Source organism: Cydia fagiglandana, chromosome 17 (assembly GCF_963556715.1).
Source record: "Cydia fagiglandana chromosome 17, ilCydFagi1.1, whole genome shotgun sequence".
In the NCBI taxonomy this organism is placed as follows: Eukaryota; Metazoa; Arthropoda; class Insecta; order Lepidoptera; family Tortricidae; genus Cydia; species Cydia fagiglandana.
The window spans coordinates 4516210-4530019 of record NC_085948.1 but is presented as its reverse complement, the minus strand read 5'-3'; the positions used below and the strand labels follow the sequence as shown (position 1 = coordinate 4530019).

Here is a 13810-nt window from a genome sequence, read left to right as displayed (position 1 = left end):
TCATCTGCAAATAACACTATATCATGTCTATCTTGCACAACTTTTGGTAAGTCATTAATGTATACCAAGAACAGGAAGGGACCAAGAATTGAACCTTGAGGCACTCCGAGGGCTACCGGGGACCCCGCCGATTGAGTTCCATTAATAACTACTCGCTGAGTTCTATCCGAAAGGTACGATGAGACCAGGTCAAGGGCACTAGCTTTTATCCCATAGCGGCTTAATTTTCTCTTTAAATTTTCGTGATCAACGCAATCAAATGCCTTTGACAGATCACAGAAAATTCCAACAGCATCTTGAGCTTTTTCCCAAGCATCAAAGATGTGTTTTAGAAGTACCGCACCGGCGTCAGTAGTTGATCGACCTTTGGTGAAACCAAATTGATTGCTGTCAAGCAGTTTGTTTCTGTTGAAATGTGACAATAGTTGATTCAGAATAAGTTTCTCGAACACTTTGCTTAATGCCGGTAGTATTGAAATCGGTCTAAAGTTCGTGGGATCTGTTCTCGTTCCTGATTTAAACAGAGGGATAATTTTGCTATGTTTCATAATATCTGGAAAAATTCCAGCATCAATGCATCTGTTGAAAATCTCAGCTAAGTATGGTGTAATTGACTCAATGATGGAATCTAATACTTTGACAGACAGGCCCCAAAGATCTTCTGTTTTCTTTAAATTTAAAGACCTAAAAGTCTTAAGAACTATATTCGATGAGACATACGAAAATTTGAAGATTTCTGTACATTCTGCCACATTTGTCTTCAAAATTTCTTCAGCGACGTCTGGCGATGAATTAAGGGATCTTGTTGTTTCTACCGGGATATTCGAGAAAAACCGCTCAAAATGATCTGCCACTTCACGGTCGGAACTTACTAAAGTGTCAGCAATTCGTAGGTTGTAGTGCGGATCCTTCAGTTTACGTTTTCCAGTTTCATTACTGATAACTTGCCATACAGTTTTGACTTTATCGCTGGAATTTAGGATCTTTTTCGACAAATAATCGGCTTTAGCGGCGACACACAACATTTTAAAAGATTTAGAATAATTTTTGACGTACTCCAGAAATTCCGGTCTTTTATCAGTTGCCTTTAAATCATATAAGTCGTAGAGCCGGCGTCTTTTCTCGTGAATATCCGGTGTAGCCCAGTCGCTAAATTTAGTCTTAGCCTTGCCTTGCACCTTTTTCTGAATGAAACAGGCATCAAATTCCTTTTTAATACAATTAAACAACTCGGAACTCAAACAGTCAGGGTTTTCCTGGGTACATGAAAGACAACATAATTGTTTAGTAAAGCCTAACAAGTTCCTTTTTAGCCCTCGCCACGTTGCGGATTTTCGATGGAACTAATTTATTTTAATGGCAATTATTTTGTTTGACATCCGACATTGAAAGTCATTGAATGTCACCGATGTAAACAAATCGAAAATGATTGTAAATATTTCAGGATAATAATAGATTTTGCAATCAAAATGCCCAAAAAAATTCACACCGATGCTAAACAAATAATTTTAAATACATTAAAATACTTGCGACAGAAAAAGGATACGGGATTCAGTAGCATTCCATTAAACAATGTTGTGAAATTATTTGTTGACATGACGGGTACTGATTTTCATAGTGAGTTTGTAATAAACTGGTTAGTTTTGTACTAAATATGAATATTAATTATTAAATTATTATTTTTCTCATTTAAGGCGTCTTTAGTGCTATAATCAAAAATATTTATTATAAGAATGAGCCATTACCACCACGAGTGACTGAATCTGGTAAATATATATACGGAGGTCGAATATTTAGAATCAAATTATGGCGGATAGGTAAATTATTCATACTTAATTATCAACTAAACATGCTCTTTCGATTGGGTTTCGATTGGGAAACATACTTCTACAACTCACATGTACATAATTGTATACCTCACTCGCTCTTGCACGATGCCAATACACACTGTCCCGACTATTCATGACGTACACGTATTGTTGCTATATGTAAGCTGTTTGTAGCGACATTATATCAGGGCTAAAAAAGAACTTGTCAGGCTATAATATTACGATTGAATAAACCTAGGCGACTTTCGGAAATCGGCCTACACAAAGTGTCTTGAGGAATTTCTTCAGTTTTCCCGCTGAAAGAAGCTTTTAGTCCACAGTGGTCAGAACTTAGGTTGTTAATAACAGATTTACTAATCGCGTCATTATTACTAAAGATGTTATCTATACATGTAGCACTGGTTGCTGTGACTCGAGTGGGTTCACAAAATAAATTGACTAAATTGAAGGATTTAAAAGTATTTAGTAACCTTCCACAAATAAATATACAAACTGCTGCCAAAATGTCAGTCCTAGCGTATATCAAAAGCTGTACATAGCTGTACATGTCCAGGGCCAGACTAGCTGCCCAGGGCGAGCGTAGCTGTCTAAGGACAATTAACTGGCCAAAGACATATCAAAGAGACAAGACATCTCAAAAAATTAAAATACAGTAAAAAGAGTCAAATTTTCTACAACAGTGGTGTCGAAGACCGTGTACTTAAGTCACTGAGACACGTTAGCCCACCGCTCACCAAGAGGGCCTGGATAAACACCACTTCGGACCGAGGCTTTCACGCACCATGTGTACCCTAACACATCGTACGGAAAATCACCATCCACCTACCAGTTAACGTCTAAAGAAAGCTTTCCTAGCTTTCTTAAGACGTATCAAAGAGCGGCGGGAGTAGCTAGCTTCACTACCTGCCTGTGTAGGAACGGACTCTCCGACTGACCTTTTGACAGAACGTATTTAAGCAAAGCGACGCAAAAAACATTTAAAGCGCGATGTGGAACATTGCCTATAATAAACATGTAATTGATGATTTGGACTCAATTTTGTTGGGTAAATAATCATATGATTTTATTTAAATGATTTTAGTATGTAATAAAGATTTATTTACATAGTAAATAACATGTTTTTTTTCTGGCGATTGAAATAGCTATATGCGGAATTATATTGGCGTGACGGAGAAAGCAAGATAAGCATCGCCTGCGCTGGCGACAGTGTCACCATCTTTGAGTTAATGTTCGAAACCTCACTGAGCGATCGATAAGGCTTAATGGTTGTGCAGAACAAAAGCGTATTTTATCAGTTATTGATAAGAATGACCTATATTGCTAGTGCAATAAAAGCTTAGCGGAATCTTATAACTAGGCCCCTTGTTTTTGCATTATAGCATTGTATTTTTCTGGTTTGGCCGTTTGTGATTTTGTATACAGGGTGGTCCAAACCACCCTGGGACGCCCAAAAAATATTTTTAGATTCCTCAAGTCGTGGGCTATCAGAATATACGCCATGTATGTTAGCCGATTTTTCGTACTATTGATTTTTTTAAACTTTTAACTTTTGTTATGAAATTCTGGGGTTTCCGTACAGGCTGGCTAAAAAATAGCTGCATTCTCATTGCCTGGGAGGTTTTGGGATTATATCGACCAACTTTTACTAAAGAACCAACCCTCAAATCGCGAAATAAAAAATTAGCTGTTTCATGCATTTTGGCTGGTCCATTATCTATGGAAGGGTACATTTTTGTTTCGCGATTTCGTTCTATCTATCGACTACTTATATCGTTCAGCAACTTACTTATTTCATTGTTAGTCAACTATGTCGACGATGGAACACAGAACCACCAATCCGCTAGTTTAAAATAGGTTACCCTTAGAATTTAACCCTTTAATATTTAGACGTGGTTTAACGAAAAAGATCTATCCTCAAAACCTTTTTTTTTAACAGAAAGTAATAAGTTTATTGACAGATTCAGTGGGAATTGTGGAATGTCGCTTTTTACACAAGTTAATTTCTGTAGAAGAACAGCCACAGTTTTAAAAGTTAAATTTCATAAAATTTATTGCAATTAAATGACAAAAACTTTTGCAAACTCAAAAACGGAAAATACGATAAAAAGAGAGTCAAATTTTCTACAACAGTGGTGTCGAAGACCGTGTACTTAAGTCCCTTAGACACGTTAGCCCACCGCTCACCAAGGGGGCATGAGTAACCGTCACTTAGGACCGTAAAGGCTCTCAGCACGATGTTGTACTACCCCCTCGTACCTGTATACCTCTTCAACCTCCAGTGGTACTGCCTCGTACTGTACTTTGGGTACTCGTGGTACTGTACAGTACTGCAATCCTCGCACACATCGAACGGAGAGCAAGCAGCACCGTCCATCCGCTCGGTTCAAACACGCCCCACTAGTCCATGTCAGAGGAAAGACGAGCTTTCCAAGGACATGCCAAAGAGCGGCGGGAGTAGCTAGCTTCACTACTTGCTTGTGTAGGAACGGACTCTCAGACTGATCTTTCGCTAGAACGTATATAAACGAAGCGATGCAAAAACTTTGAAAGTGCGATCTAGAACATTGCCTTAAATAAACATGACGACGATGATTTGGACACATTTCTTAGGGTGAATAAACATATAACATTACTAAAATTATTGTAATACGTAATAAAGTTTCATTTTCATAGTTAATAACATGTTTTTTTCTCGCGAATGAAATAGCTTTATACAAAATTAGGTTGGTGTGACAGAGAAAGCAAGAAAAGCAAGTGATGCGCTGGCGACGGTGTCGCCATCTTTGGGTTAATGTTCAAAACCTTAATTAGTGGTCAATACTTCAACGACGGTGTACAGCAAAAGTGTATTTTATCAGTTAGTAATAAGATCGATTATTATCTGCAAGAAAAGTGGAAGTTTATAATTAGGCCCGTTGCCTCTAATCGCCACGTATTTTTCTGATGTACTAGTTTGTGATTTTGTATTTTAAGCGTTCCTTTGTAGAGAATTTAACAGGTAGTTTATTAATATATTTATAAGAAAAATATTATTATGTTTGATACACAATCTTTGAACGTGGATTTTTGCGAATTAGAATAAGATTTGGTTCTAGATTAAATTGATACTTACTTGTTTTGGTCCTAGTAGGCGTGAAAACAAAAAATAACAAAAATATAACGCACAAAGAAGTGGAATGAAAATCAGTAGAATTTACAGATTTATTGTTTTAGAGAACCATTTTCTTCAGCGATTTTTGTTTCGATCTTAAGGTTCCGTACTCAAAGGGTAAAAACGGGGTTCTATTGAATCGGTCAAATTGTGTTTTTGTAAAACAAATGATAGCCAACATTCAATTAATGTAAACAGGATCGCGAGGAGAATATTATTAAGAAAACGAATGTAAATGGAATCTAAATTAACGGTATTTATTACGAGCTTTTATTTAGTTTCACCTGACCGTTGTCTGTAATCAAATCTTGCAAGTTAAATTTGATCCACTTCCCGGTTTCCGATTGAACTGAAATTTTGCATCCATGTATAAATCGGATGACAATGCAATCTTATGGTACCATCGAGCTGATCTGATGATGGAGACAGGAGATAGCCATAGGAACTCTGTGATGAAACAACGCAACCTAATTGTGTTACGCGTTTTTAGAATTGTCTCGATGAGTATTAGTTGTCTGTCGTAAGAAAAGTACAGTCAGCGATAAAAGCTTGTACCAAAAATTAATTTTTTGCCAAAAACTTATTATTTAGTTTTTATCATTCAAATTGATTACTTAAAAGTGTATTTGTGACGTCCCACGGGTAAAGTTACTTTATGGCGTTTGGCGCTTATGCTGTTATTAACGCCTTCAACATTGTTGCACTGTTATGCGACGTAAGCGCCAGCCGTCATAAGGTACTTTTTGCCATATTTTATCAGGCAGTATGGGGAAACAACTCTAAATTTGCATTTCATTATGTGATCATACTTGTCTCACTTGGTCGTTGTCGTGTATAAAATGCAACTTTTTCATCAGGTTATGAAGAATAAAGAGAACCTTTAAGAGCTGGTGCGATGAAAAACTCATTGCATAGGTAGTATACAGATTCTGTACAGGCAGTACCGTCTTTACCATAGGGGCACACGAGGCCCGTGCCCAGGGCCCTCATTTTCAGGGGGCCCCGAAGGACAGACAGTACTAATATATTTTTTATTACCCATAAATGTGTCGCTTAACTTCAAACCCGTGTAAATCCATTCGACCCTCTCAGCAAATATCTACCCTATTACCTTTTCTTAATACCTGAATTGCGTAACCTGACAGATGGATTTACCCGTGTTTGAAGTTAAGCGACTCAAATGCCCATAATAAATAGAAGGACATTGTAGAAAAATGTTAGTTTAATTCGCTTTCCAGAAGGGCCCCTAATTCTTATGTGGCCAAGGGCCCCAGTATAGGTTAAGACGGCCCTGCGTGTGTGTACAGGCAAGTCTTGCGGGTGTGTACCTGGAGGCACCGAGGTCGCCGAAGGGCGAGGGCGGCGGGCGCGGCGGGGAGGCGCGGGGCGTGGCGGGCGCGGCGGGCGCGGGCACGGCGAGCCCCTCCGCCACCAGCACGGCGCCGATGTCGATCTCACCCTCTGTTACACGACCACACAGAATTAATCATACCACTAGCTATAGAACACTCGCTCTCTAACAAAACGAGTCTGTTACGATCGGAACGGGTATGGCCGCTAGGTGGCGACAGCGCCACGCGAGACTTATGGCTAGCCACCGAGCTTGGTGTGGACCGGATGTATTTGTAGCTACCTGTAGCAAAACGACGAAATCACGGAGTGAGCCACGCCTGACGAGGACAAATAACGAGATGGAGATAGAGACAACTCTGCAACAATTTTGTTAGTACTTTTTTTTTTTTTTTTTTAACAATTATGGCCTGGATGCGAGTCCTTTAAGCCAAGTCTTTATTTTGCTATTGTTAGAACACTTCATTTAAAGAGTTAAATGGCAAAGAATGCACTAATAATTTTATTACAACACACTTCACTTTATATCTTCAACACTGTTGTTTTTATATACTTGTATAATGGAACGTAACTGTCAACATTTTTAAGAATATCAGTGAGGCGGCGGGGGACATTATTATCAAACACTTCACTTAATTCACTTGCAAGGATGAGTCTTTCAAACGCAAACACTTGGCATTTAAATATAAGGTGTTCAACATCTGCAACGCTACCATCCTGGCAGTGAGGACATGTACCATCGGCTATAATCGAAAATCTGGCTAAGTGCGCTGGTGCACAGTTGTGACCAAACCTCAATCTATTGATGGTGGTAATAAAGCTACGACTTCCAATCTTTATCTTCTCATACCAAGGCTTTCCAGGTAAGTCGGTTTGAATACTAGCGTACCATCTTCCTTTTGTCTCTCTATCTTTGGTCCATAAATCTATCCACATCTTAGCCACAACAGTCTTAACAGAAGCTTGACAATCAGTTAGTGGAATTCTAGTACTACATCTTACATCTAATTCGTTGATACCTAAATAAGCAGCTTTGTCTGCAACTTCATTCCCTGTTATACCAGTATGGGATGGAATCCACATAAAATTAATATTTACATTATTATTTTTCAGTTGTAATAACAACTTTTTAATTTGGTACAATATAAAATTATCTTTATAATGCAATTGATTATTCTGTAATCCATAAATTAAACTAAGTGAATCAGTGAAAATAAAGAAATGCTTATATTCTGACATTCTTAATATAACTTTCAGGGCTTCAAATACAGCATATGCTTCAGCCGTAAATATGGAACATAAATCATGCAACCTAAAGCTTTGTACAAATTTAGTCTGAGGATCATACACTGCACATCGAACATGGGACTCTGCTTTACTACCATCTGTGTATAATTTGTAATAATTGGGAATTTGTGACAAGAAATGTAGAAAATCAGTATTATTATTGATAGATTTTGTGCATACTGTAATGTTTAAAAGTTTACTATTAAAGCTATCGTCATAACATGGCCAAATTTCATTTTTATATATATTACTAAACTTAGCTTCCACCTGTAAGAGTAATGCTGTTAACTTAGGAATTCTGGGATGACCCTTTATTCTTCTTATTATACTTTGATTATTTTTAGCATATATCTTAATTAAATATCTGTAAGCTAACAACACCCATCTGACAGGTAAAGGCATTGTTTTTGTCTCTACTTCCATTGCTCTTATTGGGGTTGAACACATTGCCCCCGATATTATTCGCATTGCCTTATTTTGAATTATTTGTAACTTATGTGTGTGATCAGTATTAATATGTACAAGAAAACTATAATCAAAGTGACTTCTGACTAGGGTTTTGTATAGTAAGGACAGTACTTTAGGGTCGGCACCCCAAGATATACCGGCAAGACATCTCATAATATTTAAACCTTTAACAGAATTACAAATTATGTGCTTAGCATGTAGCTCAAAATTTAAATGATTATCTATTACTACGCCTAGAAACTTATGAGAAGGAACTTCTCTAATAATCTCATTATTATATACAATATTTACATTTGTTGTGTCTTTGCTCAATATTAATAACTTGCTTTTGTCAGGATTTATCTTTAAGTGTAAATAATTATTGTAATAAACATGAAGTTCATTAAGTGCATTATTAATGTGAGCTTTAGCTACATCTAGATTAGAATTAATAGAATATATTACAAGATCATCTGCAAATTGCAGTATACTAACATTAGAACTATTTACAAATGAGTTTATCTCGCTAGTGTACAAATTATACAGTAAAGGAGACAGCGTTGCTCCTTGCATTGTGCCTTTGGAAACTTGTCGTGGTCCATGTAATATGTTATTAAATTTTACATATAGCTCTCTATCATCTAAGAAATTAAATATCCATTTGCATAATTTCCCAGGGATATTAATATTAGATAGAACTTTTACTAGTATTGTAGGATCAACATTGTCAAATGCTCCTTGTACATCTAAAAATATACAAACAGCATGTGACTTGTTATAATTAGCTAATTTTAAATCAGAAACAAGAGATATGAAGCTGTCAGAACAGCTTCTACCTCGTCGAAAGCCGTTTTGAAATGGAGGCAATATGTTGTTTGCCTCAACATACCAATCAAGTCTAGTCTTTATCATATTCTCAAAAACCTTACCAATACATGATGATAGAGAAATTGGTCTATAAGAATTGGCCTCACTAGGAGGTTTATCTGGTTTCAAAATAGGTACTACACATTGTGTTTTCCAAGATTGAGGTATTTTGCCATGTATCCAAAGTAAATTCATAATTCTTAGCAAAACTTTTTGACCATTAACATGCAGCTTCTTTAAAAGTAGGTATGGTATATCATCTAAGCCTGGGGTAGTATTTTTCCTAGATTGCAGACTTACAATGAATTCCTCCCAAGTAAAAGGTTCAATAAGGTACTTAGACTCATTATTATCATTGTTACTTTCAAATAAACTTTCTATAGAGCTAGAATCGTTACTACAACCTTGGGTTAGTTTAGTTATAAATGGTTCTATAAATTCATCATTTTTAATTATCTGTTTAGATTTTAATCCCTTAAAACGTTTAATATTGTTCCATATTAACCCAATAGGTGTACATCGATTTAAAGAAGCACAAAAACTACGCCAACTACAAGTTCTTTCCTCTGCTATTGTGCGTTTTTTAAGAGCAACAAGTCTCTTGTACGTAATATAATTTTCTATGGATGGATTCGCCCTGTAATATTTTAATGCCTCGTAGGCTTTAATGACACTATCCTCACATTTTTTATTCCACCAAGGAACCGGCGGTCTGCTAATAAAGTTTGTATTTTTAGTAAGTTTTGGGATACATTGTATTTTTAATAGGTGGAGTTCAGAAGTAAATTTGTCATATAATTGTATAGGATCATTCTCATTTAAAGGAAAATCCGAAAATACCTCTTCTGAAAGCTCTTTATATTTACTCCAGTCAGCTTTAGTATATATAAATTTATCTATAGGGTCACTTATTTGATATTTTTCAAGAGAGGTCAATATACTAACTATAGTAGGGTAGTGATAACTGCCCATAGGGTCGTCGTGGACTTGCCACTCGCACAGAGGTGCTATGCTTGCACTGCAGAAGCTAACATCGATCGCTGAAGGATTTCGATTAGGGTAAGTAACTGTAGTTGGGTTTCCGTCATTTAAGATACATAAGTCTAAGTCACTTATAATATCGAACAGTGTGTTACCTCGGGATTGGTTAGTAGCGCAACCAAACGCTGTATGATGTGCATTGAAATCTCCTGATATTATTATAGGTGTTGGTAATTTTTCAATTATATTTTTAAGTCTATTTAGTCTTATGTGTGGACGGTTTGGAGGACAGTACACACATAAAACTGATAAAGGCCCTCGGTCAGTCACAATTGAGATCGCTACATTTTGAATACTTTCATAAAAGTTAGTTTGTATAAAAGTATGTTTGTATATATTTTTAACAAGTATAGCAACTCCGCCATGTCCATTTTTACTATATTTGCAGTAAATATTATAATTAGGTATTCTAAAAGCAGTAGTTGGTTTTAACCAGGTTTCATTAAGAAGACAAACATCAATATTATTAAGTTTTAGAAAATTAATTAGCAACGGTTTTTTATTTGAAACAGATTGAATATTGAATTGAGCAATACGAATGTGTGTAGGATCCATTATTTAATGTTTTTAATAAGCATATCTTTAATAGAACTATTAGTGATTGGGTTGGAATCGGTCTTGTTGGCTAATTCTATGAGAGTGCTAACCAGTGCATTCATTAAATCTGTATTCTGTAACAATTCTTTTTTAATGTCAAATTTCGGGATTTCTGCTGATGTAGAAGGAACAGGTTTTTGCGATTGTGTTTTTGGTGTTTTTTCAGGTCTTACAGTTTTGCTTTTGTCAGGTAACGCCGGAAACTCGACTTTTCTCGTGTCAGCCTTAGAAGCATATGTGATGTTTGTCTTCTTTTCCATTATTTTTTTAAGTTTTACAGGACAAGCTTTTGAAATTGCCAAGTGGGGGCCGCTACAATTGGCACAACATAAGTCATTCGGTTTGTCACAGTCCTTATAAAAGTGGTCGCCCGAGCAAATGGAGCAACGCTGTTTTCCGTTACATACTTTAGCTGCATGATTAAATTTAAAGCATTTGAAACACTGCAGTAGTGGAGGCACATATTCAAATACTCGGTACGAGAATAAATCGTACTGTACATTGTCCGGTAGTACATGCGACAAGAATGTAATGCTCACCGTCTGTAAGGGAACACGATCCTGTCCGATTTTTTTCGTGAAGCGGCGGACCGCTATGATCTCATAAATAGAGCTCAACTTTGTGTATAAATCCTTGTTCGAGATATTGACTGGCACGAATCGAATTATCCCAGTTTTTTCGATTTGGGTCGCCGGTATGTACGCCTTCATGTTGTTTTTGGTCAAAAATGCAGTGTTGCTTAGAAAGTTGTTTGCATTATTATATTGCTTGAAAACGACTGCAATTTTGTTAGCGTTTACGCGCTGTATAGCTGTTACACCTTTTATGCCATTTGTGAATATGTGGTTGAGAAATATTGGACTTTTATTTCCCAATCTGTCCTTTGCGTCCACATGCTCTACAAAAACTTTAAACTCTAGTTTTCCCGAGTTCTCAGGGTATAGTCTTTTGTAGTCCGGTTTAAAGTACGGTAAATAAGCACTATTAGTTTGCTCACCCCCGCCGCCATCGTCCGTGCCGCCTTGGCCGTCGGTTTTGGAGCGCTTGAGGGTGGGCGGGTTTTCCCCGCCCCCCTCGTTATCTCCCATTGTTAAAACACTATCTATAATTATTTACAACTTTTAACATTAAATATATACAAGTTAAGTCAGTTTAAACTACTTTAAACTAATAAATAACAATTTTTAAAAGTTGGAGCGAAAATTTTCCGTCTACTTTTTTTAAATTCCCGCCAAAGAATCCTTTTGTTAGTACACGAAGAGGTGTTATTTATATGTCATAATTTCATAGAAGTTTGACATTTAAATAGCACTGTGTGTTATCAAAATCGTTGCAGACTTATCTTGGTCTAACTCTAGTTATTTCTAATGGTTAATTCGTCGATCCTGAGATGCTCAATAACCCACGTGGACCCTCGACGCGTCCCTCCTGCTTTTCAACAAATATAACGGCGATCGATCGTGCCCGGTTGAAATGTGCGTGTCGAGACATAAAATGTTATTGTATGTGAAGTTTCATACTAAGTAACTTCGATCAGTCTATCGAGTGCAGCGAGCCCTTAGTAAAAAAAAAAAAATCATAGAATAGATTTTTTACACATCTGTGTCCTACTACATAAACTCAATAACGCGTATATTGTGGGTACTAATCAACGATATATATATACTTATATATTATTTATAAACACATGCATAAAAGACACCCATAACTCACGAACAAATATTTGTAATAAACACAAAAATAAATGCCCTTACCAGGATTCGAACCCGGGACCTCCTACTTCATAGGCAGAGTAATTACCTACTAGGCTAAGAAGCCATTGAAATGTTTTTTTTAGGGTTTCGACATTTGTAAAACAGAAGAAAATTCGAAATTTAAAACAACTCTCTACTTTCAAGTCAATTTCATTCAGTTAACCTTTTGAACACTACAGACGGTAATTGACGTCAACGCAAAATCGTGACATCGACTCCAAAGACGGCATTAGACGTTGATCGTTTTTGATGAAAATCTATTGAAAAACACCCCACTTTTTGGTTGGCATTATTCACAAAACTAAATTTTACCCCCGTGGCGTCAATAGCACGGCAAATGGATGCGCCTTTTGGTGTTCAAAAGGTTAAATAACATCCCATAGTTTCACTTAAAATTCTAATAAACGATCAATTTACCTTCAGTGACGTCATACAGTTTAATGCCGGGTATCTCCTTCTCTTTCTGGTCTTCCGTAGCCGTCTTCTTGTACGTGCAAGTTTTTGACACCAGGGGCTTCCACCGCGCAACCTTATAAATAAAATATATGTCTTTAAAATATATAACTTAAATTCAACTTGTTAGTAATATATCTTAACTGTGTTTAAATAATTAAAAACCATAATATAATTATGAGCGTTTTTTTTATTTTTTGCCATTTTATTGTGACCTTTTTTGCAACTTTTGTGTTATTTCTATTCAGGATCGCGATTGTTGGTATACAATACATATTTTTTTTAAATAAAACGTGAGGAATCGAACAGTACCATAATTTTTATCCTATTTAGAAGTTGAAAAAAAATTTTTTTTGTGGTCGCGTATTTTTTCATTATTCCCATATATTTTTTAAGTTTCCAATGTATTGTGATAAATTTGCTATCTATTAACTAGATTTAATTATACAACTCAACATGTGTTAACAACACTATTGTGGTGGTGCAACTGGCCCTTAGGGCCCCCTCACATCTAGCGTCTTTCGAGCGTCAGCGTCTGTCGGCGTCTGGTCAGCGCTATGGAAAATGACGTCGCTGCGCAGTTGCATCGACGCTGCGTCGACGTTGCGTCGAGCAGCGGCCATAGAATTGTAGACACCGACGCTCGAAAGACGCCAGATGTGGGGGGGGGGGGGGGGCCTTAATCTACAATAGCTGACCTGCGCGAGCTGCTCGAAGCGCTCGACGGCGGGTGCGGGCCAGTGCTCCCAGCGCTGCCCCGCCGCCGTCACGCGCACCACGTCCTCCTCGCGCCCCGCCGGCCTCACGCCCGCCAGGAAACACTCCATGGCCTACAAACATGTACCAATTACAAGCACCTTAAATTAAATATAATTATTATGTATAATTATAGACCAGTTAAAGTGGAGATAACATATATCGATCTGTTTGGACACAGGACAAGTGCAAATCAGACTCGCCCACCGAGGGTTCCGTACTGTTTAGTATTTCTTGTTATAGCGGCAACAGAAATACATAATCTGTGAAAATTTCAA

General features: G+C 37.1%; 1 protein-coding gene and 1 long non-coding RNA gene across 2 annotated transcripts in view; one reads left to right on the top strand and one right to left on the bottom strand.

Moving 5' to 3' along the window:
• The window catches only part of LOC134672867 (tudor and KH domain-containing protein homolog), a 126098-nt gene that overhangs the window by 89829 nt on the left and 22459 nt on the right, over positions 1 to 13810 (bottom strand). The window contains exons 9-11 of the mRNA XM_063530816.1: positions 13475 to 13606; positions 12741 to 12852; positions 6309 to 6441 (exon numbers count right to left, since the gene is read on the bottom strand). Coding sequence (XP_063386886.1) covers positions 6309 to 6441; positions 12741 to 12852; positions 13475 to 13606 — 377 coding nt within the window. The remainder of the gene's footprint in view (positions 1 to 6308; positions 6442 to 12740; positions 12853 to 13474; positions 13607 to 13810) is intronic.
• Positions 6735 to 7847, top strand: LOC134672686 (uncharacterized). Its single transcript, XR_010099370.1, has 2 exons — positions 6735 to 7193; positions 7588 to 7847. It is a non-coding gene; the product is annotated as an uncharacterized LOC134672686 (long non-coding RNA).